The sequence below is a fragment of the Tachypleus tridentatus genome, chromosome 8 (assembly GCF_004210375.1).
Source record: "Tachypleus tridentatus isolate NWPU-2018 chromosome 8, ASM421037v1, whole genome shotgun sequence".
Lineage (NCBI taxonomy): Eukaryota > Metazoa > Arthropoda > Merostomata > Xiphosura > Limulidae > Tachypleus > Tachypleus tridentatus.
Genome location: NC_134832.1, coordinates 76,688,117 through 76,714,288, shown reverse-complemented (window position 1 = coordinate 76,714,288; position 26,172 = coordinate 76,688,117). Strand labels below are relative to the sequence as shown.

At 32.1% G+C, this 26,172-nt stretch overlaps 1 protein-coding gene across 1 annotated transcript in view; it reads left to right on the top strand.

Moving 5' to 3' along the window:
- The first annotated feature begins 724 nt into the window (after positions 1-724).
- The window catches only part of LOC143222724 (WD repeat-containing protein 43), a 55,889-nt gene continuing 30,441 nt past the window's right edge, over positions 725-26,172 (top strand). The window contains exons 1-8 of the mRNA XM_076449625.1: positions 725-952; positions 2,883-3,023; positions 9,664-9,785; positions 15,024-15,141; positions 15,911-16,032; positions 18,091-18,190; positions 25,042-25,106; positions 25,833-26,010. Of these exons, the coding sequence (XP_076305740.1) occupies positions 755-952; positions 2,883-3,023; positions 9,664-9,785; positions 15,024-15,141; positions 15,911-16,032; positions 18,091-18,190; positions 25,042-25,106; positions 25,833-26,010 (1,044 nt within the window). The 5' untranslated portion in view covers positions 725-754. The remainder of the gene's footprint in view (positions 953-2,882; positions 3,024-9,663; positions 9,786-15,023; positions 15,142-15,910; positions 16,033-18,090; positions 18,191-25,041; positions 25,107-25,832; positions 26,011-26,172) is intronic.

Genomic DNA, 26,172 nt, shown 5'->3' with positions numbered 1-26,172 from the left:
ACGTGGCTTTGCTATAACAAATCACGCACACGCATTATCAGAATAATATGCTAATTCGTCAAATATAGGCCTGGCATGGCCAGTTGGTTAAAGCGTTAGACTCGTAATCTCAGGGTCACACCAAACATGCTCGTCCTTTCAGCCGTGGGGGCTTTATAAAGTGAAGGTCAATCCCACTATTTGTTGGTGAAAGAGTAGCCCAAGAGTTTGATGTGGGTGGTGATGACAAGTTGTCTTCCCTCTAGTTTAGGGACGACTAGCGAAGATAGTCCTCGTGTAGCTTTGCGCAAAATGAAAAAAAACCAAACAAAATCGTCAAATATATTCTGGTAAAGCAAACTCAATTTCATACTTTCAAAATATTGATTTTGTTATTATTATCCCTTTTTATTTTTCAGATAAACGTAACCATCTAAGACGATAGAAATTTCAAAATTTCACTCAAACTTCCTAAATATGTTTTTGTGATTTATTGCTCGTTTTTATGAACTTCATGAATCCTTTTATTATTTGTTTCATAATCATTTATTGTATAACCATACATTTGAGAACAAACATTTTTACTAAAACGTCTGTTTCATGCACTATGCGAAAATAATTTTGCGGTTAAAATGCGCTTATCAAATCAGATGTTAATTTTAAAGGTATAATAATTTTTTCACGACGACAAAATAGTTGAATGGATTGAAAATCTTGATGTCGCTTTAAGTTCGGTAGGCAACTGACATGCGCATTAAGCTTCACGTGTGGCGTAATGGCGGCGTTCGTAAGACATGAAATCTCTCCTTGCGTTTTATCTCCAAATGGCGAATATTTTGCATACAGAACTCCAGATGGAAGCTTAAAGATTTGGGAAACAACCACTGGAACATTGAAGCAAGAATATACCCCAAGTTCACATCTTTCTGCAACTTGTACTTGTATGACATGGGGTCCAGTTCGGCATTGCTTTGTGAGTTTTACTAAAAATAATAATAAGAGGCTTAAATGCGTTAATAGCAGTTTTGTTTAAGCTCAAATTAAAATGTAAGTTTTCGATGTCGTATTTCTGTTAAGAATTGGATTCTGAGTTAACTCTAAAGAATGTTTTTGTGTACTGTTTAAATTATAAAATGGTATTATTGAGGCTTAAAGTTAAGAAAAGACGTCTGACATTGAAATATGGAATGAAAAGTGTACAAAATTATGAGTGTATTTTATGTTAGGAATTTTTTATGTGCAGCATATCAGATTGTTTCAGTCAGTGCTTCAGCTGTGCCAGTAAGACTGTGTGCCACAAAATCATCGTTTAATTCTATTATGTCAGAATGTGCCACAATCTGTCCCTGTTCTTCCCAATTTTCATCTAAAGAAGACAGGGAATAGAGTTAATCTATCCAAAGAGCTTATATAAAGGAAATATTACATGCTTTATTATAATTGTTCAAGGCAACTCATACTCTTTTTTTTTTGTTTGTTTGTTTCAACATGTTAATTCTCATTTGTACTACATACACATTATTATTAGAAGTATGATAGTTAGTAGCATACCATTTGTATTTCAAAATTTATAAGATAACCAATACTTTTTTATTATATTTTTATCTTTATATTACAATGGTACGTGCATTCTAATAAAAATTTACTCAATTTATACCTGATGTTTATGAATGAACTGGTTGCTCTAATTTACATTGTATCAAATGGTCACTTTCTCCACTAGTCTCTGCCAATGGTAATTTTTGAATGAAACTTGTACACAATTATTCACAGTTGCTTAGTTGAAATAATTATTATTAAAAGAAGTGCAGCAGGTGATAGGGTGTGCTATATACTTTATTACAGAATTAGTCATCCATCAGGTATGGTAAGCACAAAATAAGTTTATGTATTCAATTTAATGCTAAACCTTGCCTATGTGATATCAGAGAAATTATCTGCATTCAGTGACATTTATTGCTTTGGATATTCATTAGGCTTTTAGAAAAAATTGCTAGATTTTTTTTAGAGTTAAACTGCAATTTTATATTGAAAGTGGAAATAAAACAATATTACTAAACAATGGCATAACTTGGCTAGTGGCTCTGATTTGTTACACTTGTATATTGTGTGTGTGTATAAATATATACTTGTGTAAAAGTATTCAAAATGATAATGAGAAATGCATAACTAAAAGTGAATTAGCATTTAGCTTAATAAATACTACCAAATTAGTGATATATGGCATTTACTACCATTCTTTTCACCACAGTTATGTGTGATATACTTTCAAGATATGAGAAGTTGAACTTTCTTCACCACTCCAATCTCCATATATGATGCATATAATCAGTACTCTTACAGTTAATGAGGTTGACAATGAATATATCTTATGTTGCTGCTTTTTCAAAACTGTAGTAATTATATTTCTGCTAGTGCTGGATCAGATTCAAATATTTTTAAATTGACTAAAACTGTTGTTTTTTTTAACTCTTCCCAAGGGTGGTTTTCCATCAGTAAATACACTACAGTTACCAAGACATTAATTCAGGTTTAGAGTTAAACATAAAATCCTTATTGGGCCAGCTAGTTATAAAACAAAATTCAAGCTTCTTTATGTGTGTGTGTGTGTGTGTGTGTGTGAGTGAGTGAGTGAAATTAAAGTTTGTCTTTGGTGATTTAAATATACTGAATTATTGTTTCTTCTTCTTCATTTTTAAGACAAACTTCCAGTTAATTGTTGTGAAAATGGTAGTTTTATGATATTACCTTTTTATTAAAATTATGAGAAGAAAAAGTTGAAATTGTACAGTTCAATGAAATGACCATAACTTAGAGTTTGTCAATGTAATATTTTTAGTTTTATTTTATTAAAGTTTTATTGCAACTTTAATAAAAATATAAATTTTTTGTATTATTCACAGTCTTCTCCAAAAAAGAAAAAACGTAAAAATGCAGAAGCTAACAGAGAAGCTGTGAAGAATTTAGATTTAATTGCCTTGGGAACAGCTTCTGGAACTATTTTACTTTACAGTGTATTACATGGAGACCTGTACTCTGAGCTGGTACGTATAACTACAGTTTAATAATAGAAGGCCTTTAAAATGGTCATTATTGATTTTTTATTTAATATAATCATAATTATCTATCCACAAGAAACTGGAGCCACAGCAACAGACTCTCAAACTGAATCTAATGAAAGCCAAGTAAAAATTTCCAAATGATAAAGCTTCTAACTGACATGAGAAACCTCAGTTTGTCTGGTGATTGTGTTATCACATGACCAGTCATACTTTCTCAACATTTGGCATTCAGGATCATCTAATCAGCTGACAAAAAGGGTGCTGCCCCATTTTCATGGGCAAAATAGTTATTATCTGTATGAACAAAAAAAAAAAAGTACAGTAATCCCTTCATAAGTTTAAATTTGATATAACTTTACATCCCTGAAAAATATTCTAGCTTTCTAACTATGCGAGAAGACTCCTTACAAATTCTTCCAAGCAAATGGATAACTGTCTCATGGGAAAATTTTGTTTGTAATTGGAGAAAAATATATATACCTGTTCAGAGCACAATATAATACATCACCATTTGATAAATACTGACTTTCTTATGGTTATAGATAATATATAATTAATTGTAAGAGAGAGCTATTAAAAAATTCTGAGAGTACGTGACTGAAGGGGTCTGATTTTCATTTGATAGCTCTGTAACCAAACAAAATTGAAGGCCATGAAGGTTATGGTTGCAATGACAATTTTTGTAGTGAGTACTTTGTATAAAATTTCAAGATTTTTAATGGGTAGTGGATAAAATATAGGGGAGAATATACCTAGAAAAAATGTGTTGCATTTACCATACTAGGGGAAATTCAGCATTTTTTTAAAATAATGTGTCGTAGAATTATGAAGTTAAAATGTATGTACTATCAAAATAGGGATTACTAGCTTGATTTTTATACTGTATTAATTGCTATAACGTAAAGTATGTTTAATAAAATTTTGAATGCGAGTCACAAATCTTGTGTCATGCCCAGTAAAAGATACCTTGGCTGATAGAGAAATAACTCTACATTTCTGAGTTGCTGAGTGGTGATATAATTTCATGTGGTACCCAAGCAGTCTCTCCCTCAGTTGAGCTTCAGTCAGTGTTTTGTATATTGTTCTTTACTCATTGCTGTGTATTTTGCCTTATTTGTTATTTATTGTGTTCTAAGTGTTATTTGACTCTGAAGTATGGCATCTAGAAATAATAGAAAGGGATTGAATTGAGGAGTTTGGCATCCAAAGAAGCATATTTGATGATAGTAACAAGAGCAGGGACAATAAATATTAAGGTGTGTGCTTTACATTTGAGGATCCAAGCATTTGAAGTAAGTCCCAAAAGAGGAAAAAGCTTGCTAAATATTACAGCTTGGATTAAGCAGTGTAAAAATAATACAAGCAATGATACACTTCTAGTGTTAACATACAAGGTATGGATATTCAAAATGCTGCAGCATGCCTTGCACAGCACCTGAACATTGAAGGCTTTACAGTAACATTTGGTTTCATCACTGTCTAGTGAATTGGAAAGTTGCAAGGGAGTTTGCAAGTACTGATCACAACAGTGGTGGACCCTTCAGAAAACAGGTAGAGAGGATTATGGAAGATTTGCAATTCCTCATGGCCCAGATATACAGTGGAGATGAAATAAGCCTCTTCTGTAAGGCTGTACCTACCAACACAGGCTGGTAAGAAAATTACAATGGGTTGAATCTCCATTCTCTGCTGTGCAAATGGTGATGGCAACTAATGATTGTGGACAAGGTAAGGAAATCAAGGGCATTTAAAACATTATGAACAGCTTACCAGTGACCAACCAGTGCAATAAAACTGCTAACACTAGTGTTCTGATTCAACCCATGAATCAAGGAGTAGGTGAAATCTGGAAGCAGCATTACAGAAACAAGCACCTGGGAGAGTGCTTGTGGTATTGGGAAATGAAAGTGAGAAAGATAATGATACAATGGGGTCTCACACTTTAGAAAACTTAAAAAATACAACATTCGTAGTGCAGTGTTCATCTGGGCAAAGGGATGGAAGAGCCTCAGTGTATCAACTTTCAGTAATGGATGGAATAAACTCTTTAAAGACACTGAGGTTGAGGTGGACTTTGCTGTGTTTGGGACTGAGAACTTTGTGAACTTGCTACATTGAGGTGATAAGACATAGATGCCAGAGAATGACATTGTGAAGTGGCTGGAGAAGGATAGTGAATAGCAGGACTTTCATCATTATACAGAGGAAGAGAGATCTGTTAATGTCACTGAGAAAGGTACAGAAGAGCCAAATAATAGCAGTAAAAATAAAGACCCCCCTCAAAGGTATCGAAGCCCAAGGTATCAGATCTTTGGTTACACTTGAATAAGGCCTTGAAAGCAGTTAAGCAGTTGCCTGATTTGAAACAGCACTGCACAGTTTTGAGATGTATCAGGACAGGTATCAACATGTATCATCAGAGCAATTACAAATGGTAAAATATTTGAATTTTTAAACACATGTCAAAAACACCAAGGTAAAATCTCTTTTCCACCAGAAGTGAAGCCTCGATGGGTATACCTGCAGCATCTTTAATACTCTTCTTCAGACATATTCCAGCAGTGTCAGTTTCCTTTTCATTACCCCAAAATCCCCATCACAATTGATGCCTTCTGGCAGTAAGTAATTTATTAAACTAAATAACTGTTAATAAAGTCTATAGTTTGTATGAATTAAGAACTCAAAGTACCAATATTGACAAGATAAGATATAAAATAAGAACATAATATCTTTTTACTTTGCTGAGATATGCCTTACATACTAAATTAAACACAGTGGCCCTATTCACCAATTTCCATTTTTGAGAACAGTCTATTATGTACACTTACTTCAACATGTAACCAATCAACAGCTGAGAATGTCCCCCGAGTGTGTGTCTTGGCCATTTTAATCTCTTAAAGGCTGCCCCATTCTTTCCAACCAGGATTTCAAGGAGGTAGGTTGCATCTTTTATCTGGTTGAAATTTCATATTTCTTTAAACCTAAATACAGCTTAGTTACTGGGATTGATAAATTAGTGGAATTCTGTGGTATCAATATAGTAATTTATCATTTTTTGGTTATTCAACTGTATATACAAAATCTTAAAATTTTAAAAGTCTTAGCAACTGAGTTCAAAGGCCATAACTAGAAAAGAGGATTTTTGCTTTACTTCTTTATTTACTGTTCTATGTTTTAAGAAAAATGAGTTTAATAACTTATTTCTGAATAGTAATCTATATACGTATATAATGTATGATTTAAATATGACTGTATACTACAAAATATTACTAGTCCACTAAAACTCAGTCAAGATAGGGTCTCTTTATAAAGATTAAAAATCAGTTTTATATTATTGAAGATAGTACCATAAGAGTGCATGTGCTTCATCAATGCAAGTTATGCAATTTTAGCCAGGAACATCTGGAAGGTCAATATAATAAAAAATAATAAGTGTGTGTGTGTGTGTATAATGTTATAAGACTTAAGCTATTTAGCATAAACATTTGTATTTTCATTTTTATATAATCATTCTAGAATGAAATAAAGGTATTTTATATTTTTTATCTAGTTTTTTACAGTAGTTATAAGGTTGGCAAATTGATAGACCCTACACAGGTAGGGTAGAGAAAATAACAGACAAATATAAATTCTTACTGAAAAGAAATGTTTGAAGTACATTTAGCACGTTTTAATCATAACATGAAAATCACTTTGTACTTGGACTAGTAATGAAACAGACTATATATTTACAAACAAAAAAACACTTCATTAAAAAAAATCTGATTTATTATGTACAAAGCCATTGCAATCTTTACTAAAGTCTATTAACTTCTGTGAAGATACATACACACTGCATCAGAAGCTATAATATAAATATTTAACGTTTGCAAGTGTGTATACAAACTTGTGTATATTATACAGAGCCTGTCAAGAAAGGGTTAATTTATTTTCAAACAACAGTTGAGTATAGTAACTTATTTGGGAAAAAAATTTGTGATCTGGTGGTGGGCAGAGATTACCTCAATAACTTAGAATTTTGGTAACTTGGAATAGCTTTAGCCCCGTATGTTATGACTTTTAAATAAATTTCTGTAGAAAAAAGTTGCTAATAAACAGGCTTATTAATCTATTAAATTTTGATTGATCAGTGTAATATTTCTCAAACCATGGTACATGTTCCTCTAAAAAAAAAATAGCCCAACAGTTTACATTTGCAGCTGCTAACCAGTTACCTACCCTCTAGTTAGTAGTTAATTGTTAGTGACAGTGGCCTTACAACTTATGAGCAGAAATAAAAATGAGTGTAGGTATATTGGACTGAGGTATATACCTTCCAAGTCTCAAAGTGATCAGCTCAGAAATGAAAGAATTATACACAGTTGTAACTGTTAGAAAGATAGAGAAAGAAACAGGAAATGCACTGTCTCCTTTCTAAGAGGAAAACATAAAATTATTTACAATATTTTTGGGTACATATATTTTAATTGTTTAATTGACACTAGTGTTGTATTGATTATTTGAAGACTGGGCGTTTTATCTCATAATTGATTACAAAATGATTACGTTTATTCAAAGATGTCCTGGGCATAAGAGATTCTGCAGCATAGCTTTTTCTGAAATTACCAAATCAACATAAGCTAGTAAAATTCTTTCCATCCTGGTTATTGAGTCAGTATCAGTAATATCCTTGAACTTTCAGTGGTACTGCAAATATACATTTTGTTACATTTTTCACTCTTCTGATCAGCAACCAGTCAGATGATATCACTATGAATAACAGCACAATCTGTAAATCATTGCTGTAACTAAATTGAGGTGATTTTGATATGGAAAGCTGGTTATAACATGCAAAATGCTAAATACAATGTGGTAAGTGCAAAACAAAGCCAAAGGATTACATTTGTGTGAAATATGAAGGTATATGGAAAAACACAAAATGACAGCCTATATTTTTGCCGTTGTCATAAAATCAAGCATATTAGCTAACATGCTGTCAGAAACTTCACATAACTGGAATTATTTATTTATTTACTATCCTGATCTATACCAAGAAACACATCTTGATTTACATTTTTCAAAATCCATATTATTCAGGCTTAACTTTCAGTATTTTAGCATGGTTTTAATTGCTCTATTCATGTGCATAAATGCCAAGTTCTGGTCAAAAATGTTAACAAGCACAGCAGTGACACTGAATGTTGCTAACCTCTAATAAATAATTATAGCTGAGACACCTGAAATTTATGACTTTCCAGGGACCCATGGGCATTTTATAGTTTGGAAGACTTTTGGTTTCTATTGCTTGACTGGAAAAAAAGGTCCCATTTGTAAAGAAATTAGACATATCAAGAGCAGTATGCAGATTACATCAGAAGACCTGATGTCCCAGTTAAAGCCAGAAAATGCAGATGTGATGATTTTTCTTAACAAGAACAGTGTTAACTTCTCTACTTAAACATTATCAAAGGATCATTGTGAATCAACCTGAGATATTTCCAGGTTTCAATAATAGATCCTAGTAGGTTTATAAATCACTTTTTGTTTGATGAGATCTGCAAGAGACACTTGATAAGACATTTGATTTTTTATTCAATAAACATTTATTTCAAATGATCTTCATGCCATCAGTTTATTTGATGGTAAGAAGTATATCAAAACTTGTTTGTGTCATTTTCTTTATTTCTTCATACAAAATAATTGGTTTATAATCAATCATTGGTTGCTTTTAACAGTTCAGTCATCAAACTTGGATAACAAACCAATTGTTAATGCTAATTGTCACATTATTTATGATTGATAACTAATTTTCACAGTATAAAAATATTTGAGCTTAAATTGATTTGTATGCAGTTATTAGTGTGATTTACTGTTTTATTTATGAGATATAAGTCGTTAGGATAGTCATGTGTAAAAGTTTTGATTAAATCTGTACATTTGGTGTTAGTTATCTAATAAAACAAATGTAAATATGTTGAGCCTTGTACTTATGTTTTTTGTATTGTACCTTACGTATCACTTATTCTTTCAAATTCTGGGTTTAGGTAAAGTTTACCTGTAGTTATTTAACAAAAAGCAGTTAAAATATGTCAACCTTTGTTGGTAATAAAAAATACATATTTATTTTATATCTATAATTCAGTTTTAAAGATTGTTCTAGTTTTACAGTTACCTGTCAAGATCATCATTTGTACTGTTTTTGTAATTTAATGAAAATTATCTTTTGGTATTTGTTCATATTTAAATATGAAAAAGATAAGTTTAAATGTATGTGAAACTGATTATCAAACATTTGCTTTATAGAGCAATTTTAAAATATAAAGATAAGGCAAATAATCCTTATTTCTTTTGATGCCATTGATATTTGAGTTTCCATTCAATTATTCTTTAAAGTAGGTATTTCAGTTGTACAATTCCTTTTTGATGATAACTAGTAATTATTATCAGATATATAGATACATTAAGCATATTGGTTTTCAATAAATCTATTTGATTGTATTTTAAAATGAGAAGTTTATAGTTTATTAAGTGAATGATTTTTCTTTATTGCATTTTACAACTTATTTATTACTAATAATATATAGTAATATATATAGTAATGTATATATAGTAATATAATATATTACTATTTATATATATATAGAATGGAGGCCATAGTGACACAGTTAATGATGTCAGTTGGCAAGTGGAATCAGATTCAGTCTTCAGCTGTTCAAGTGATCAGCATATAATCCAGTGGAGCATATCTTCATGTAAAATCAGACAGTTAGTGATTTTGTTGTAGTTTTTCTTTTTATTTTCATGAAAAAATATTTTATCATGAGTTGGTAATGTAGCTGTGATATGCACTTTTGTGTATAATGGTATTCAGGATTTTGTTGTTGTTCAAAAGAAGTGGATGGACAGATCTTTCAGAAGCATATTGCTGAATTAAGAATCAATGTTGGTTACTTGAACAGTGAGGGTATACTATTTGTTTTTAACTTAACTGCACATATTGAATTTTACTAAATTAAATGTAATTAATGATAATTATATAAAATGGATAAGATGAACTGCTTCTTTGTTTCTTCTACAATAGCAAAGCCAGTGCTGATGTTTCAATATATTTTATTGAAACTAAATAATATTACTAGGCATTATACCAACTGTTTTTAATAATATGCCATCATTATGAAGTTTATTAGCAAGTCAAAAATTTTTCTTATTGACTCCACAAAATTGAAGGATATTATAATATAACATAGTGTAACATTACCCACCTATAAAACTTTCAGCAGGTGCAAATAGACTCATTAAACTTATGCATTGTATTATATTAATATGAAATATCTAGAAAGATATGAAATATTAGGCTATATCACCATTAAATACAAGTTTTCATTGTTTGGGATGAACATTGCCATTTTAGAAGAGTTAGTAGAGGTGTAGTTCCAGGGCTTACCTAGAACTAGGGGGATTGGGGGCCTAAAAGTTAATATAACAAACCTCAACTACTATGTAAGTGTTTATGACATTTAACATAGGTTTTTGGCTGGCCAAACAGTAAGCAGTCCACTGTTAAGAATATTGAGATAAATGTACAAAAGTGACTAGTGTTTAATTCTGCAGTTTTGTTATAAGTAAATAGTAAACATACTATATACTATAGAGTTTATTTGTTTCATTAAATGTTGTTAAAGTCACATTTAGAATATGAGTTAGTCTAATTATTAAAGCAGATAATTTGTTATGCATCCTAACACTTTACAGTTTCATTTGAACTTGATTGATGTAAATTTTTTTACTTCACAGAGATGTACAATACACCTTCTCATGGGGACTATTGTATCTTGTTTTTAAACTCTGTAGATTTAAAACCAGTTAATATTGAAAATAATTAACAGCAGAGAAAATTACTAATTTATGAATGGCTTTCCAGTACACTGAAACCTGGGCTTCCACTAGAAAAATAACTCTCTTATCCACTGTGGCTGAACAAAGTAATTTTCTTTTAGCCACAGTGACAGTTGTTTAGCCACAATTTTAGGTCGCCAAAAACTGTGTGGTGCTTGACTTTTAATATGCATCAATTCCATCCAGTAAAAAATAGTTGTAATTATGTGAAAATGTACAAGACATTAAGTTTTTTTATTCCCCAGCAATCTTCCCTGCCAAAAAAAACAAAATAAAATAAACATGATGAAAGGAAAATAGAGATACATTTCTCAAAATAACACAGAAACAAAAAAAAAAAAGATATAAAACTAGAATACGGTAGCATGACTAGTAAGTAGATAAATCCAATCGCAGCTCTTCAGCCAAATCATTCTCAACAGAAGATGTGGTAGAAGTTGACACCTGTGGTTCTGAAGCACATTTCGTCAACAGGAAATGGTACCCACATCTTTCTTTGTGAGTGACCCGGTATCTGAATGCAGAGTCAAAGTTAAAATGATCTAAAGGTTTGGATTCCATGAATAAGTTCACTAACATTTCTGTCTTGGCCACAGACAGACTGCTCCTGGCATCTGTTCTGATGCTGTTGTACCTGCTAATTCCCCGGTCACAGTCAACAGATGTAACTGGAATTATTAATCCAATTGCTGCAAGCTGAGACAGATTTGGAAACGTTTGACGGGTCTGGTGGATGTATTTCTTGTAGAAGCTCTTCATGTTTCTGTTTTTGTGAGCATTCTGTTCCATTATGTTCTTTAGTAGCAGCCACTCAGTCAGTGCCTCATCCTCATTGACAAAAGGAGAGAAGTGCTGGATGAGTTTTTTCAGATCATCCTCATCAGATACTGCTCTGCAGTGACATGGGCTAAATATTGAAAAAAATGACATGATGTTAGTGTCTGGGAATGCTACTTGTAGTCTTTTGACCACCTCTTCAACAAATGACTCAACAGTTGATCTGTACTTTTCACATTGTTTATCAATATCTTTGATGTCATGGCCTCTGTAAGAAGTGTAACCACTGGCATCAGGAGCTTGTGGGAGTTCCTTCAGTGCAGTCTATGTGTAAGGACCAAGGATGTGTACCAGCAACTGAATTGACAGAATTGACCCATTAATAATTGCTTTAGCTTGATCATAAGATAAATCAGCTCTTGTAGAGATCTTGGCAAAAGTCCAAGAATCCCAACAGCATCAGCCAAAGCTTTTGTCATCATGACAAAAGCTGTAACATGACATTTGCTGAACTAGACCATGTAGCAAGGCTCTACCTGGAGTACCACGTTCCATTGCTACAACCTGCAGGCAGCTTATCACAGATGCAATTCAGTTGACTAGTGCTTGGACGGAATCATTAAAAGAGCCATCGTGTGAAGAACACTTGCTTGATTTTGTTGCTTTTCTCTCCATGCAATGCTTTGTTCTCTTCCAGAACCCGACACAACTTGGGAGAATATTTCAGGCTTTTTGCAAACTGGTTTAAAACTGAAATGTACTTCACAAGGTATGGCACCTGGTTTGCTGCCTTTTCAGCTGCCAAGTGTAATCTGTGTGCCAAACAATGACTTGTTATTATACAGGGGTATTTCTCCTTAAAATTTGTAGCAACACCTGTTTTTATTCCCAACATGACATTTGCACAATCAGTTGCAAGTCCAACCAAGTCATCATCAAATAATCCTCGATCTGCCATGACTGAGCGCATTGTGTTATAGATAGAATCAGCCCTAGTGTTGGTCAGCTCATGCACAGCAAGGAATCGACTTGTAACCTCATCTAATGATGAAAGATACCTGATATAAATTATCAGTATAGAGGTGTTTCCTGCATCAGTTGCTTCAAGAGCACAAAATGGGAAAGGCGATGCTCGAAAGTCTGCCTGCATTTCATCCCGAACTACATGATTTAGGGCACTGTACATATCATCCAGAGACTGGCTGTGGGTGTATATGAAGCTCTCTGTTCCACTTTGTGACTAAGTCTGTAGTTTCTTTAGATAGGTCACTCCCTGTTAAAAATATATAAGAACTTTTGTTTTGAGATAAGCCTACCAATTAAAGTAATAAACAAAGATATTTGGAAGAGTTGGCTAGCTACTTAATTTTTGATAGATATTTTCAAAGTGTTTCACTTTTAGAAAATTGTCAAATTGCCTTTTGTTTTAAGAAAATACTGTAGAAAACAAAGTATCTTATTAATACTAGAATGAAGAATATTCTTACATTGAATGCTTGTAGTGAAAGGAGGGAATGAAACTTCACAGTTGGGATGACTTTTTTTGCTTGTACAAGTAATGTGGCCATCTGTGCCTGAATGCCACCTTTACACCCCACATATACATTCACAGCAGCAGTTGACATATCCTTCAAAACTTGTGATGCTACTGCATTGTGATGATCTTTTGACCATGCATGCTTCACCAAGTCGTGTTTTTTAGGCTTAGTAGCAGTTTTCCCAGTGGTAGCATAAATATTTGTCTTCTTATTGTCCCTGCATAATTTGCAATAAAATGTATTTTGTTGGGAAACATGTTCCAGTCAAGGAAACTGTGAAAACCAAGTTTCTTTAACAACTCTGTGAAAATTGCGGGTATATTTTTTTTTCACACCGACAGTCTGATCACTGCTGCAAGCTTTAGTTTCTTCAGAGCTGTCTTTTCTTTTGGAAGTGGATTTACCATCATCAGTTGACCTTCTTTTGAAAAAACTTTATATACATAACTGTTTAGACGTCTTTTTATCTGATCTAGGAGTTGTCATGATCTCAATTCAAACACGTCAAATGAAATTGGGATTTCCACTTTGATACAGACCATACGTTGGTTTAACAAAAGTCAGGTCTTCTCTGATTACTGTTTGTGTACCACAGGCAGAATAAAACATGTAGCATAAGAAATGAAAATAAAAGAAATCATCTGTGCAGCAGAGTAATAATTTTGTGTTTTAAATTTAATTTGTTAGTTGTCATATCCCTGAAGTCATATAAATACATATGTAAAGAAAATATAGATTACAGTCAGTGGTAGTTTTTAAAGACGTTTCTTGTTTTTTCAACTTGCTGGGTGGTGCCTCTGGTCATTTGTCATGATTAATAGTGTGGATGATGATAAAAACCATGAAAGCTGTTAAGACCGAAACTTGAGCAGAATAAATAAAGAAAAGCCATCCAAGACCGAAAAATTATCTTTCGCCACTATGATGAAACCAACACTAGATTTTTTAGCCACAGGCTGTTTCTTTTCACCAATGGTGATGTGGCTAATGGCTAGCGGAAGCCTAGTAAAACAGTGCTCCAGCTAGGATTAAAAGGAGCAGGGTGCTAGCTTTAGATGAGGGTATATTCAACATGGAAAACAAACTTAAAAGGACTTAACGTAGAAATGTGAAGTCAAATTATATACACTTGCTGTTCCTCAAGTTATATTCTCTTATTACAATTTTTGACCAAATAATTTAATATCCTTGCAGTTTACAAACATCAGTGATTATTACAATAATGAAATGTTTTTCTCTTTGAATGATGTAATATAATGTGTTTTTATCACAACTCTAGAAAAAAAGTTTTTCTACTTTATTGCTTGTTTCCTGAATTACTTCAGTTACCTCGTAGTGCAGTATTATGCTTCCATAGTATTATTCAAGATAGTGAGAAAATGTTTCATAACAATAATATGTCCAAAATATTTAAAACAAAATCTATTTACATTTTTTTCCCAAAGATGAATAAATTCATTGAAATTTAAGGCTTTAAGGCTTTTTAAAATGAAATTTTATCATGACAAAAAAGGTATGCATGTGTGTATGTACAACATACAGCTCTTAAAATTATGTTTAAATATGACATTTTATCCTTGTATTGCTTTCAACATTCAAATAACTTGCATAAGTACTAAATGAAGCTTTAAAATTGTGTGCAGTTTTAATGATCAAAGTATATTATATATATATATATATATATATATATATTCTTAACTTTCCTGTAGTTTTATGTTTTAGTGAGGCTTAATGTATACTGCACAAAATAATAGATAGCTCAAAATCATCTAAGTACTGTTCTTTCTTTCAGCAAATGGAAAGGGGATCGGAACAGCATTTATTCAATATGTTCTCTAGATTCCAATAATTTGTTATCTGCCAGCAGAACTATCAAGTGGTGGGATGTAGAGAAAAGGGTAGTGATTAAGGTAAGACTTATTTTGTATTGAGTTGGCTGCATTTTCTCACTTGGTCAATCCCTTTAATGTGTTCACTTTTGAAGGCATGTTTCAACCAGACATGTTTTGCCATAATATTGTTGTAAAAGGTAGAAACTTATCAGTTACTATTTATTTACATGTTTGTTAACAGGTGATGATACCAGTGACGTGAAATCCATTGTGGCAGTATTTTAAATTTAAAAAATTGTTTCATATATTTTGCTATGTGTGAGAAAAAGTATATCATGTGGAGCTTCAGTAACAATTTCTATAAATATAGAAAATTATACAAAACTTGTAATTTATGCTTATTGTACATGACCTTTCTATAATATTTATAAATAGTTTATAAGGTACAATGCTTTGCAACAGTGAAAGAATATAATGGTCTGAAGTAGTTGAAATTAATTTTAATATATTATTGTAGTTTTTGTAAAAAATTAAGGCATTGTTTTCAACTACAAGCACATTTCATTTGCAGTGTTTACTCTCTGTTTTACCTTGGTAAGAGGACTATACCTCTGACTCTTAATTGCAAAAAGCTAATCATTTGTTTTCTGTAATTAAACTGCAGAGAGATGCATATTTATCCCATAAAACACTGGCATGCTTGTAATTTACGTTTTGAGATATGAATTTTGTATTGGTAACAGAATAAAATAGCTTTGAAATCAGTCAGTTATATATGCCCATATAATCATTTTTAAGTATTGTGGTGTATTAATAATTTGTATCAAAACTGTCTTTCTGCTGACAGACATTTACTGGACATGCCACAGAAGTTCTTCGATTAATTCCTGTATTATTTCCTGAAGAAAGTTCATTGGAAGGAAGCTACTTTGTTTCTGTAGCAGCAAATGACAGATTAATCAATGCATGGTTAGCATATTTTGTTATGTATTCTATGTTTTTATATTCAAAAAAGGGTTTTCCTTTATCTTAGAACTACTGAACTTTCAAGTAATGTTTATGTAATAACACACTTGGGTTTGCCAGCCATTGGTTCTTACTTTTAAACTGTCATTAATTATTTCTCTCCTTCTAATTTACTTCATGATATGTACTTTTTTGAACTATTACATATATAACTAGTTATTTATTGAGAAGATTTCTGTCAGAATTAGGGAGAATTTTAATTAGAAGAAAAATTCATTCTCAATGAATCTGAACTTTTTTATTACACTAAAGTTCAAATATTTTATGTTAACCTTTACAAATTCTCAATCACTATAATGCAAATTGTTTTATGTATTTCATCTATTTACAGAAGATTCTTTCATCACTTTCTTCCATTCCATTTTGTCGTGTTTAGATATTCCAATCAAGTACAATCATAAACTGTTTTATTCTAACACTAGTTTTTAGTTGCAGTCACCATGAAATATTTTATCAAGCTGTATGAGAAAATCATACTTGTAACACATTTAGTTGTTTAAAAATATATATATTACTTTTGTTTCTATTATTAATTTTTGTGTTTGTTCAGTGTTTGATACCAGCATATAGCCAGACAAAAAGGTGCAAATAGTATCACCCTATAACCTTACATTTCACAGCTAAGTGGTATAAATAAAGTTTGAAAAATCAAACTTGACCAATAAAGAGGCAGAAAAGCACAGTCAAGGCAGTCAAACATTGATAAATTCATTTATGAGCCAATGAAAATTAAGATCATTTCTGAAATGAATTTGTAGTATATTCATAGAATAATTATTGATAAAAAACAGGTGTGTTAAAAGCTTCTAATATATAGAAAAGCAAGAGAGTTTTGGTAACACTATGTTACAACAATAGCATTTATGTGATGCTGTTTAGTAATAAAAATATAACCTAATGTTGTTAGCCTATGTACTGAAAGTATGAAATAAAATGTATAAATAACAGAACTGGAAAAGTGTTTGTTAATTTTGTAGTTAAGGTTTTCCTTTGTTAAACAGGTTTGTTTATTATTAAAAATTTGGGGGATATGACAGAAAATTGTTTAATTCGGAAACAATTTCAGTTTAAAATTGAATTGATATTTTCACTTTCATGATAGATTTTATGCATTTGGCTCTAAGCTAGGTGATCCTACATTATATCTTTACTTTAGGCTTTTTATATTAACACTCACTACACTTTTTATAAAATTTTCATGGCATCCACCTCCCTTGTAGCCCCCTTGCACCCCGATCACTAAAACCATAATGGACAGACAGTATTTGATCTATTCTATCTAAATAAGTGAATTTTGGCTTTTATGTGACTCACTTTATTTTGAGAAAAAAAAGTGCGACTTCTCATACCCTGGCTTTTATGTTGGTTAGATAGCTTAAAATAGAAAATAAATAAATAAATTCTCACTATTTTTTATTTTGTTAAAATTCCAGACACAATGAAAATTTCCTGAGAGATCAATTAAAGGATTTAATTATACTAAGTGTAGTATAGAGATTTCTCTGATGATACTGTATGTGAAACTTCCAATAACTTTACAGATTCTTTATGGCCAGGTGGTTTAAAGCATTCAACTCATAATCTGAGGGTCGTAGGTTCGAATCCTCATTGCACCAAACATGCTCACACTTTCATCCGTGGGGCCATTATAATGTGACGGTCAATCCTACTATTTTTTGGTAAAAGAGTAGCCCAAGAGTTGGCGGTGGGTGGTGATGACTAACTGCCATCCCTCTAGTCTTACACTACTCAAATAGCTCTTGAGTAGCTTTGCTCGAAATTTAAAAATACAAACAAACAGGTTATTTAAAAGGTTTGTTGATGTGACTTAATGTATTTTCAGAATTAACACTGTTAAAGAGTGATATTAAAACAAATTGTTCCTTCTAAATTTATGAACAGTAGAAAACAGTATGTTTCAATTAGCCGATTTGTAACTCATTCAGTTTTGGTTTTGTAGATTAAATATCATATCAATTAATTATTTTGCATGAATTGCAGGCAGTTAAAAAAAGACAAAGATATCCATGCAGCAGCAGCTTTCACAGTAACAGAAGATCCTACCAATATAGATGTGAGCAACCTAAAATCTAGAGATCAGGTATGAATGTTTTAAATTAAAATATTTTCTATGAACTTTTGTTATTTTATTATCAGCTTAAATATCTAGTAGGTAAAAGCTAATAAACTTATTTTCTATAGAGATTAAAATACAGTTTTACTTCTACAAATACCTATTCTACTACTTACCCAATCTTTTTTCAATGGTTTATGTAATTTGTTAGGTAAAACAAGTTGCATAACATTGTAAATGACAGTGATTTTGACATCAATTTTTTTTTTGTGTTGTGGATGAACAAGCAATGATTTCCAGATTTTTAGATGTTTTATGTCATCAAAGAATTTTTGAATTTCTTTTAGAACTTGAACAAGCTTTCAAGATAGACCAAATTACATTTTCCACCTTAAAAAATTATTCTGGAAAATATAAGCAATGAATTTTGCATGTCCATTTTTTGAGGATTCAAACTCGGAAGTTTTTGTTAATTTGGATTAAAAAGTAGGAATCATTAAAATACTTTTAAATATGAGTTTGAATTTCCCATAAAAAGCTATTTGAGGACTGATCTGTATTAGCCACACCTAATCTTAAAAAGTTAATCAATGTCACCCTCTGTTGATTCTTAAGCTACTCTTTTATCAATTAATAGTGAGATTGACTGTCAAATTATAGTACCTTCATGGCCAAAAGGATGAGTGCATTTGGCAATAGGTTTCAAAATTGTGAATTGACAATTCTAACTATCACCCTGTGCTTTACATAAGAAAAAATATTTGATCATTTCAACAGACTATTCTAGCTAAGACAAATATGCTAAAATCTCACCTCATTCCACAAAAATATTCTTCCAATTGGTAAATAAAATCAAATCATCCCTAGAAAAAATGAAATAGAGATTGTAAAGACTGATAATTCTTATATAGGGAAAACAAACAATTCCAATAAAGTAAATTACATCCTCTCAGACAAACAGCTGTTCTTGTTCAGTGCTGCCCTCTGTATGCAAAATGTATTTAACACCTACAACAAGCCTTTATGCTCCACTCATGGCAATTGACTGATTCCAATGTGTCTCATACACATCATCATGAAACAACTCTTCACCAATAAAAGTGCAACATACTTTCTTCATGTGACTTTCTCTATTCAATTCTGTCAAACTGTTACTCCTCATTTGTGACATTTTTTCCTGTTATTCACTTCACATTCTTATCTCTTGGGTAGGTACTTGTCAGCACCTCTCCATCAAGATCATTCATTCTTCTTGAATTCATTCAGTGAAGTTTTCTGTTATATTAGTCATTTTAGCCATCAGGCTTATTTCTTCCTCCTCTCCTAGGTTATTTCTATTCTGTCATACTCCTGAGATTGGAGATGTAGTTTGTTCAGTACGAAGCTTCAGGAAAATGATCTGCAGGTGAAATGTCTTATCACCTTCACAGCCTACCATTTCTCCCATTCATGTGTGCTTTCAGTTACTCTCTTCATTTTGACTGTTCAATGATAGTAGCTTCTATCATTGCCAAGAGGACAATCATTGTTCTTTCTTTTATGACAGGCAGTGGATTTCCTTTCGTGAGTCTGCCTCTCTTGTTTTTGGTCTATAGTTCTTCATCCATTTGTCCTGGCTGTCAATACATTCAGACAGGATTATGTTCAGTTTTTCTCCTTCCATCTGTTCTGTTCTTTCCTCAAAATGTTTATTCATTCATGCTATTTCAGGTCTTTCTGATTGATCTTTCCTGGCCAGCACAGATCTTGGTTTCTCAGCTGTTTCATCTTAGTTTTTCCTCTGTTCTGGATCACTTTTATTTACCTACATTTTCATGAATCACTGTTTTTTCTTTCAATTTTTTTATTTTTTACCATCTTCCATGTTACTTCTTGTTGGTTCTAGATGACCTTGTCTGTTCAGTGCGTGTTGTGGGCTTAATCATCGCTTTCAAAGGGTTTATTCTTTTAATTCATTTCCTACAGTTTCTTTCCCTTACTCTATTACTTTGATTTTTTTTGGGTGGTTGGATTGTTTTGATTGACCTTTTATTCCGTGTCATCTTTTTAGAGTTATCCATTCCTGATGTCTTCACTGCATTCATCACCTTTTCTTTTTCTTGTATATCATCCCAGTGGTGTGTTGTAGGTACTTCTGTTGAGCACTGAGATTACACCTCATATATTCATCTTCCATTATCTGCTTTGGGTGGCTGTTTCTTCCTTGTGAACGTACAGTCATCTACCTATTGCCAACTTTCAATCTTTTGTGAGTCTGTGACTGGTTAAGTTACCTTGTAGTGTCAATACCTCTTAGTTTTCAGGGGCACATCCCTCTTTCTCTTTATGGATCCTGGTCTGTAACAAGTGGTGCCTGTTTAGGTATACTTAAACTAGTCAAAGCTGCACAGTAAGGCCATGATGACTTAATGAGTATTATTCCATGGCCACTAAACACACACTGCTGAGACGTGGTGTTCCACAGATGCTTAGGGGTTTATCCTCACAATGTGTTTACTTTATAAGTTTGCCTGGCCTGGACAGTTCTTGCCCATGTACTCCATGAGTAAAGTAGTAGAGAATAGCTGCCCATCTCTGTAATGCCACTTAATGAATAAATCAGTATGGTCTACTTTTCAAATTAGGATTTTATGATCACCCATTGCACCATGTCAGGTAGTGTAATTCCTCTGGACTCTCCACCCCACCATACTTTCTGCCCCCACTTCTTTTAGTGAAGTTTTTGAATCCTTATCACTTTTGAGTTCCAAGTCACTGGGATGGCAGACAATGGAGACATCCTCCTGAATTTAAATGAGATAATGAGAAACAATTTATAAACTAAAGTATTCAGTTAAGAATAAGGCAGTAGTGTTCTACTTTTGTAATGATGAGTTGTCCTCCATTTTATATATCATATGAGTGAACTATAAAAAATTGCAGTTCACCTTTTTGATTGGGATTTCTCTTCCTACCCCTAATGTCAGTGTTGGTTCCCAATGGCTGGGTTTTGGATTTAGAGCTGAACCAATTAGTGTCAGTCTTCACATTTGTGTTACACATGTGTCAGTTCTGTTCCTCACTTGTTACTCCATCTGTGTTGTAAGTTATCATTAAGATACTTGTAGATTCATATGGTTCTTCCTCTTTTGTTATCCCTTGATGTTGTTATTCTGAGGATGTTTACTATACTTGGGGTGGTTCCTGTCATTTTGGTTTTGAGTGAGATGGTTAACAATACACTTTTGGTTGCTGGATGTCAAGTTAACTGATCAGTCAACTGATCAATTTCTTGCATTGCTATTATGTGTCCCATTCATTGGTCTGGAGGTTTGAGATTCTGTTTAGTCTCGTGAATTTGATGTGAAGACAGAATGATCCTCTTTCCTATCCTCACATGGTGGCTGAGTTTTGGATTGTAGTTAACTAGCTGGCAGTATGAACCTTTTCTCTACCCCAACATGGATATCGGTTCCCAGTGCCTGGGTTTTAAATGTAGTTAACTTGCTGTCTACAATTCATTGTACTCTACTCACCTGACATATGGAGGCACATCCTTTCACATTCACTCACATTTATCTATTATGAGATTGAGATTCATGTATTATGTGGCTTGGATCTCTATCCAGCCATAGTTGGATGTACTACTTCCTATTTCCACCCATATCTTTAATACCTTTTTCCCACTGGACAAAGAGTGTACCTGATACAGAAATGGTCCAGTGTCCCACTCATGATTTTTTACTTCAAAGATATCCTCTTTGGGAGTATTCTTCATATTCTTTTCTTTACTTCCCTCACATCAGTCCCTCTACCTATTTAATGTGAGAAGAGGTAATGTACTATATCAGAAGCTGTAATTTTCCTGTACTGAAAATGTATTTCCAATATGCACTTACCTCTTCTGACACTTCCACTCTTCCTCCCCACTGAAAACTGGTTTTTCCATTTTTTTGACAAAACTAAAAGTGATAATTAAGTAATTGTGAATAGAGGTAGTCGCTTGTGTCAGAAAATATGTTGCACTCTTATTGCTGAAAGTGCACTGTATGATGATTTGCATACAAGATGCATTGGAATCAGTCAATTCCAGTTGGGTAGGAGCTTCAAGGCTTGTGGCATACATAAAAGAAATTTGCATATAGAGGACAGCATTGAAAGAAAATATCTATTTACATGAGGGAAGTAAACACCTCTTAGAAATGCATGTAGTATAGGTAAATTATAACTTTATAGCTTTCAGCAAGATTCAGATAATAGGTGAAAACTCCATCATACATTTGAAAACATAGTTAAATGTAACCACTCTTTTGGTTAAAACTAACAAGAAAGAAACTATACATCCTTGAAACATTAAAGAAGCTTTCTTAATCTGAAAAAACAATGCACAATTAATAAATAAATAAAACAGCTTTATCATTTGGTGTTAATTTTTTATTTACATATCGGGTTTTGGTTAATGAAGTAATATATTTACTGATCTTATTGAAAACTTCATCACAACATTCCAGAAAAATGCTTCTAAAATAACAAATTCCTTGAATAAAATGTTCAAAAACAATAGCTTCAGTATCATTTTTTAGAAAAGCTTCAAACTATTTTAGTATTCTTTCTATTTATCAGTATTTTACAGAATTTGCAATTATAGTATATATAAACTTTTACAAATAACACCCTAAATAAAAAGTAAGTAAATTATTATCAAAAACTGATAGCTTTAACACTTTCAAAAGGTAGAAAAAACTATTCCAAAATATACTTACCATCCACAGCTTTGCCTATCTAAGTATTGATTTTACATGCTTTGGTCTTTTATACCTCACTTAAATGTACTTGGCAATACCTAATCTGCAAAATTTTCCACCCCTGTCAATGTGCCATCTATTCTGGTATTGTATATTAGTACCTCACTCAGATAATGTAATCTCTTTTGTTAACAAAGCATTAGTAATGGTTTTCTTTTATAAAGTTACTTGTCATCCTATTCTGGATTGCGATTTTCACAGTGCCTCGTGAATTTCAGTAAATTCTATAATTTAAAAAATTCTGGCTTCTCACTGGTCTGATTAGGATTCTTTCTCTTCTATTGATCATTTGTATTTGTAAGCCCTGCTACATCATGGTAGGTCCTTTCTTTCTAAATCTTAGGCAAATAAGGAAGGAAATACATCCATCTCTGCAAATTATTGTAATCTTATGATTTGTTTTGGCTTCTCTGGCCTGGGTGTATTACGTGACTCACTCTACCTCCTTTTCTGGTAATTGTCTTGATTGTTTTCATTGGGATCCTTCAGTTTCTCTTGATTTTTCCCCATTTACTTGGAGATGAGTTCCGTAATATCCATTTTGCACATTTTGGTATTTACAATTGAGATATCTTCTGAGTTACATCTCAGTCGCTTCATAACCTGTTTTTTTTGTTGTTGTTGTTGGCCATTACATTTAATCTCCTGAAGGATTTTTATTGGCCAATATTTAGACTTTTCCCAATGATTTTTATCTCGTATTCTTCACATAGTCAGGCAGCTTTCTTTTGGAGGTTTTTCCCTATTCAGTGGCCATTTTTAACATCTACTTGATTATAAAGAGGTACATTTATCATAATCTTGTTTCTGTTTTCCAGGGTTTCTTACATCTTGCTTTCATTGTATCCCACTTTGTGGTGTGTGTTGCCCAGACAGGTATGCTTATCTTAGATCTTAGTCAATTTCCACATTAGCAACTGATTTGATTATTCATACTACTAGTAGCAACAGACTTTGTACAAATGAGGTATTCCATTAAACCATCTAGATATTTACCAGAAAGTATTACTATATTATCATGGACTTCCACTCATGAACTATCATGTGTAAAGCTAAAGGGGATTCTGCTTGTCCCTGCTGATAATTGGATTAAATAAATCGTAGTTTGCTTTAAAAAATGTAGGGAACTTGGTTCACCTATCACATTGTTCCTCAGGAGTCCTCAGTGTGCACTACCCCCCAGATTATTCTAGTAGAACTAAGGAGTTCTTACCACATTAGGTTTTCTGTCACTGAGGAGGTGGACAGAGATTTTTCTTAGTGTAAGAGTGTGTTCCTCCTGTATCAGGATAGAAGGTACATTAACAAAGGTGCAAATGGAAATTGCAAAGATTAGATAGGCAAAGCTGATGTCAAAGAATAGCTGTGTTGTCAAAAGAGGTATTATTAGAAATGCATTTTCATTTTAGGAAAATGTTAACTTCCTAAAACTTTGGATTATTGGAATCCTGTGAAAGTTTCATGAACATTAAATGTTTGTGTGTATTAACTGGACTGAAAAGTAGAAAAACATATTTGAACAGTAAAGTTTTGTAAATTTAAAAGTGTACTTAAAATCAGATATAAGTATGATAGATCCAGTATCTTCACACTATGCTGAGATCTGTAATTAACTAAATCATATAACAATATTTGGTGAATAAATTTTTATTATGGTTGGTGAAATCTATCTAGTCACAGCATGGTGTTATAATTAAGCACATTGACTTGTAAGAAATTATTCTGCTATGTATTCTTTATAACTTGCTTTGGATAATCATACTAATGCTGATCTGAAACTGCATGCTGCTTCATTTTTGTTGTTGTCTGATGTGGTTTAATTCTTCTCTGATGCATGAAATTGTTTGTTTTTTTCTGTTTTGGTTGAAAGGACTGGTGTTTACCTAAACTATACATTTCTTCATCATTTTGTCTGAGAAATGATACTGCTTCAGTACTGTATTTCTTTTATTACATGGTCTTGGCAGTTAAGAAAGTTGTTCAAGCACTTGTTATATTATATGAAAAATTTAGGCTTGACTGTTATATTTCAACACGTAAAAGTTTAACCATCTGTAAATTAATTTTTAAATAATTTCTTCCCCTTTTTTTTAGCCCATTACACTATCTGTAGTTATGGTGAATGGTGTACTGTGTGTTTTTGAGCATCAGTTAAATGGGTAAGTTTTCCACCTGCTTACAAATATACTGTCATTCTTAAGGTTTTAACATTTTAAGTAATAGTTTGTGTGAAGAATTTACTGAAAAGATAGCAGTAAGGAAGATGAAAGCCCTAAGTGATTTTTTTTATTCATTGTGAAACTTGATCAGTAAAATTATTGGTTTAATACCATGATTTCTTAAATCAAAAGAAGTAAGATTATAAAACATCTGATATTTTTATCATACATAATTTTAATATTTTTTGATGGATTTCTCTGAAGTATTTATTATTTTATTGGCATTATGATTTTGTGTGTATGTATAAAAATAAGTTTTGTTTATTTATTTTTTACTTCATATAATCAAAATATGTAAATATGAAATTAATAAAGGTATTAGATGCTAATCATTCTGTATTTCTTAAAAATTTATATTCCACATTTTGAGCTTTCACTATCATAAATATATTTGAGTCATTAAAGAGGTCAATGTTCTGTAACTTTAGTTGCAATATTCTTGAGCTAATGAGAAATTTTGTAAAAAAGAAAAGGTGATAACTAGAAAAAAACTAGTTGATAGAATGGTTTGTTTTATAAAATTTTACAGTGTGTTATATATACCATAATATGTGTATTGATTAAAAAACTAATTAAAATATATATATGAAATTGGTGTATAAAGAAAAAATACAGTATTTGCAAATTGCTTCCGTATACATCAGTTTCTATCTTTGATAATGTTAGGAAATGCAAGAAACCTCTTACTCCCAAATCCATAGTACAGATAGCTTCTGAAGGAAGCAAAGATGGGATAGAGAAACCTAAACCTATTCCAATTCTTGCTGCCCATGTAATTGCATCTTCTGAATCTTGTCTTTTGATTGCTCATGGTAACTTTATCAAGCCAACATTTGAAAAGTTGGTGAGTATTAGTTTTACATATTAGAACATTTTTTAAATATTTATTTGGATCTAAAAGCTTGCTGTCATTATTTTGCTATTAGTAGTATTTTAGTAATTAATACTTCAGCATAATGTGTGTGTATATGTTTGCTTATAGCAAAACCACATTTGTTTGTTTGCT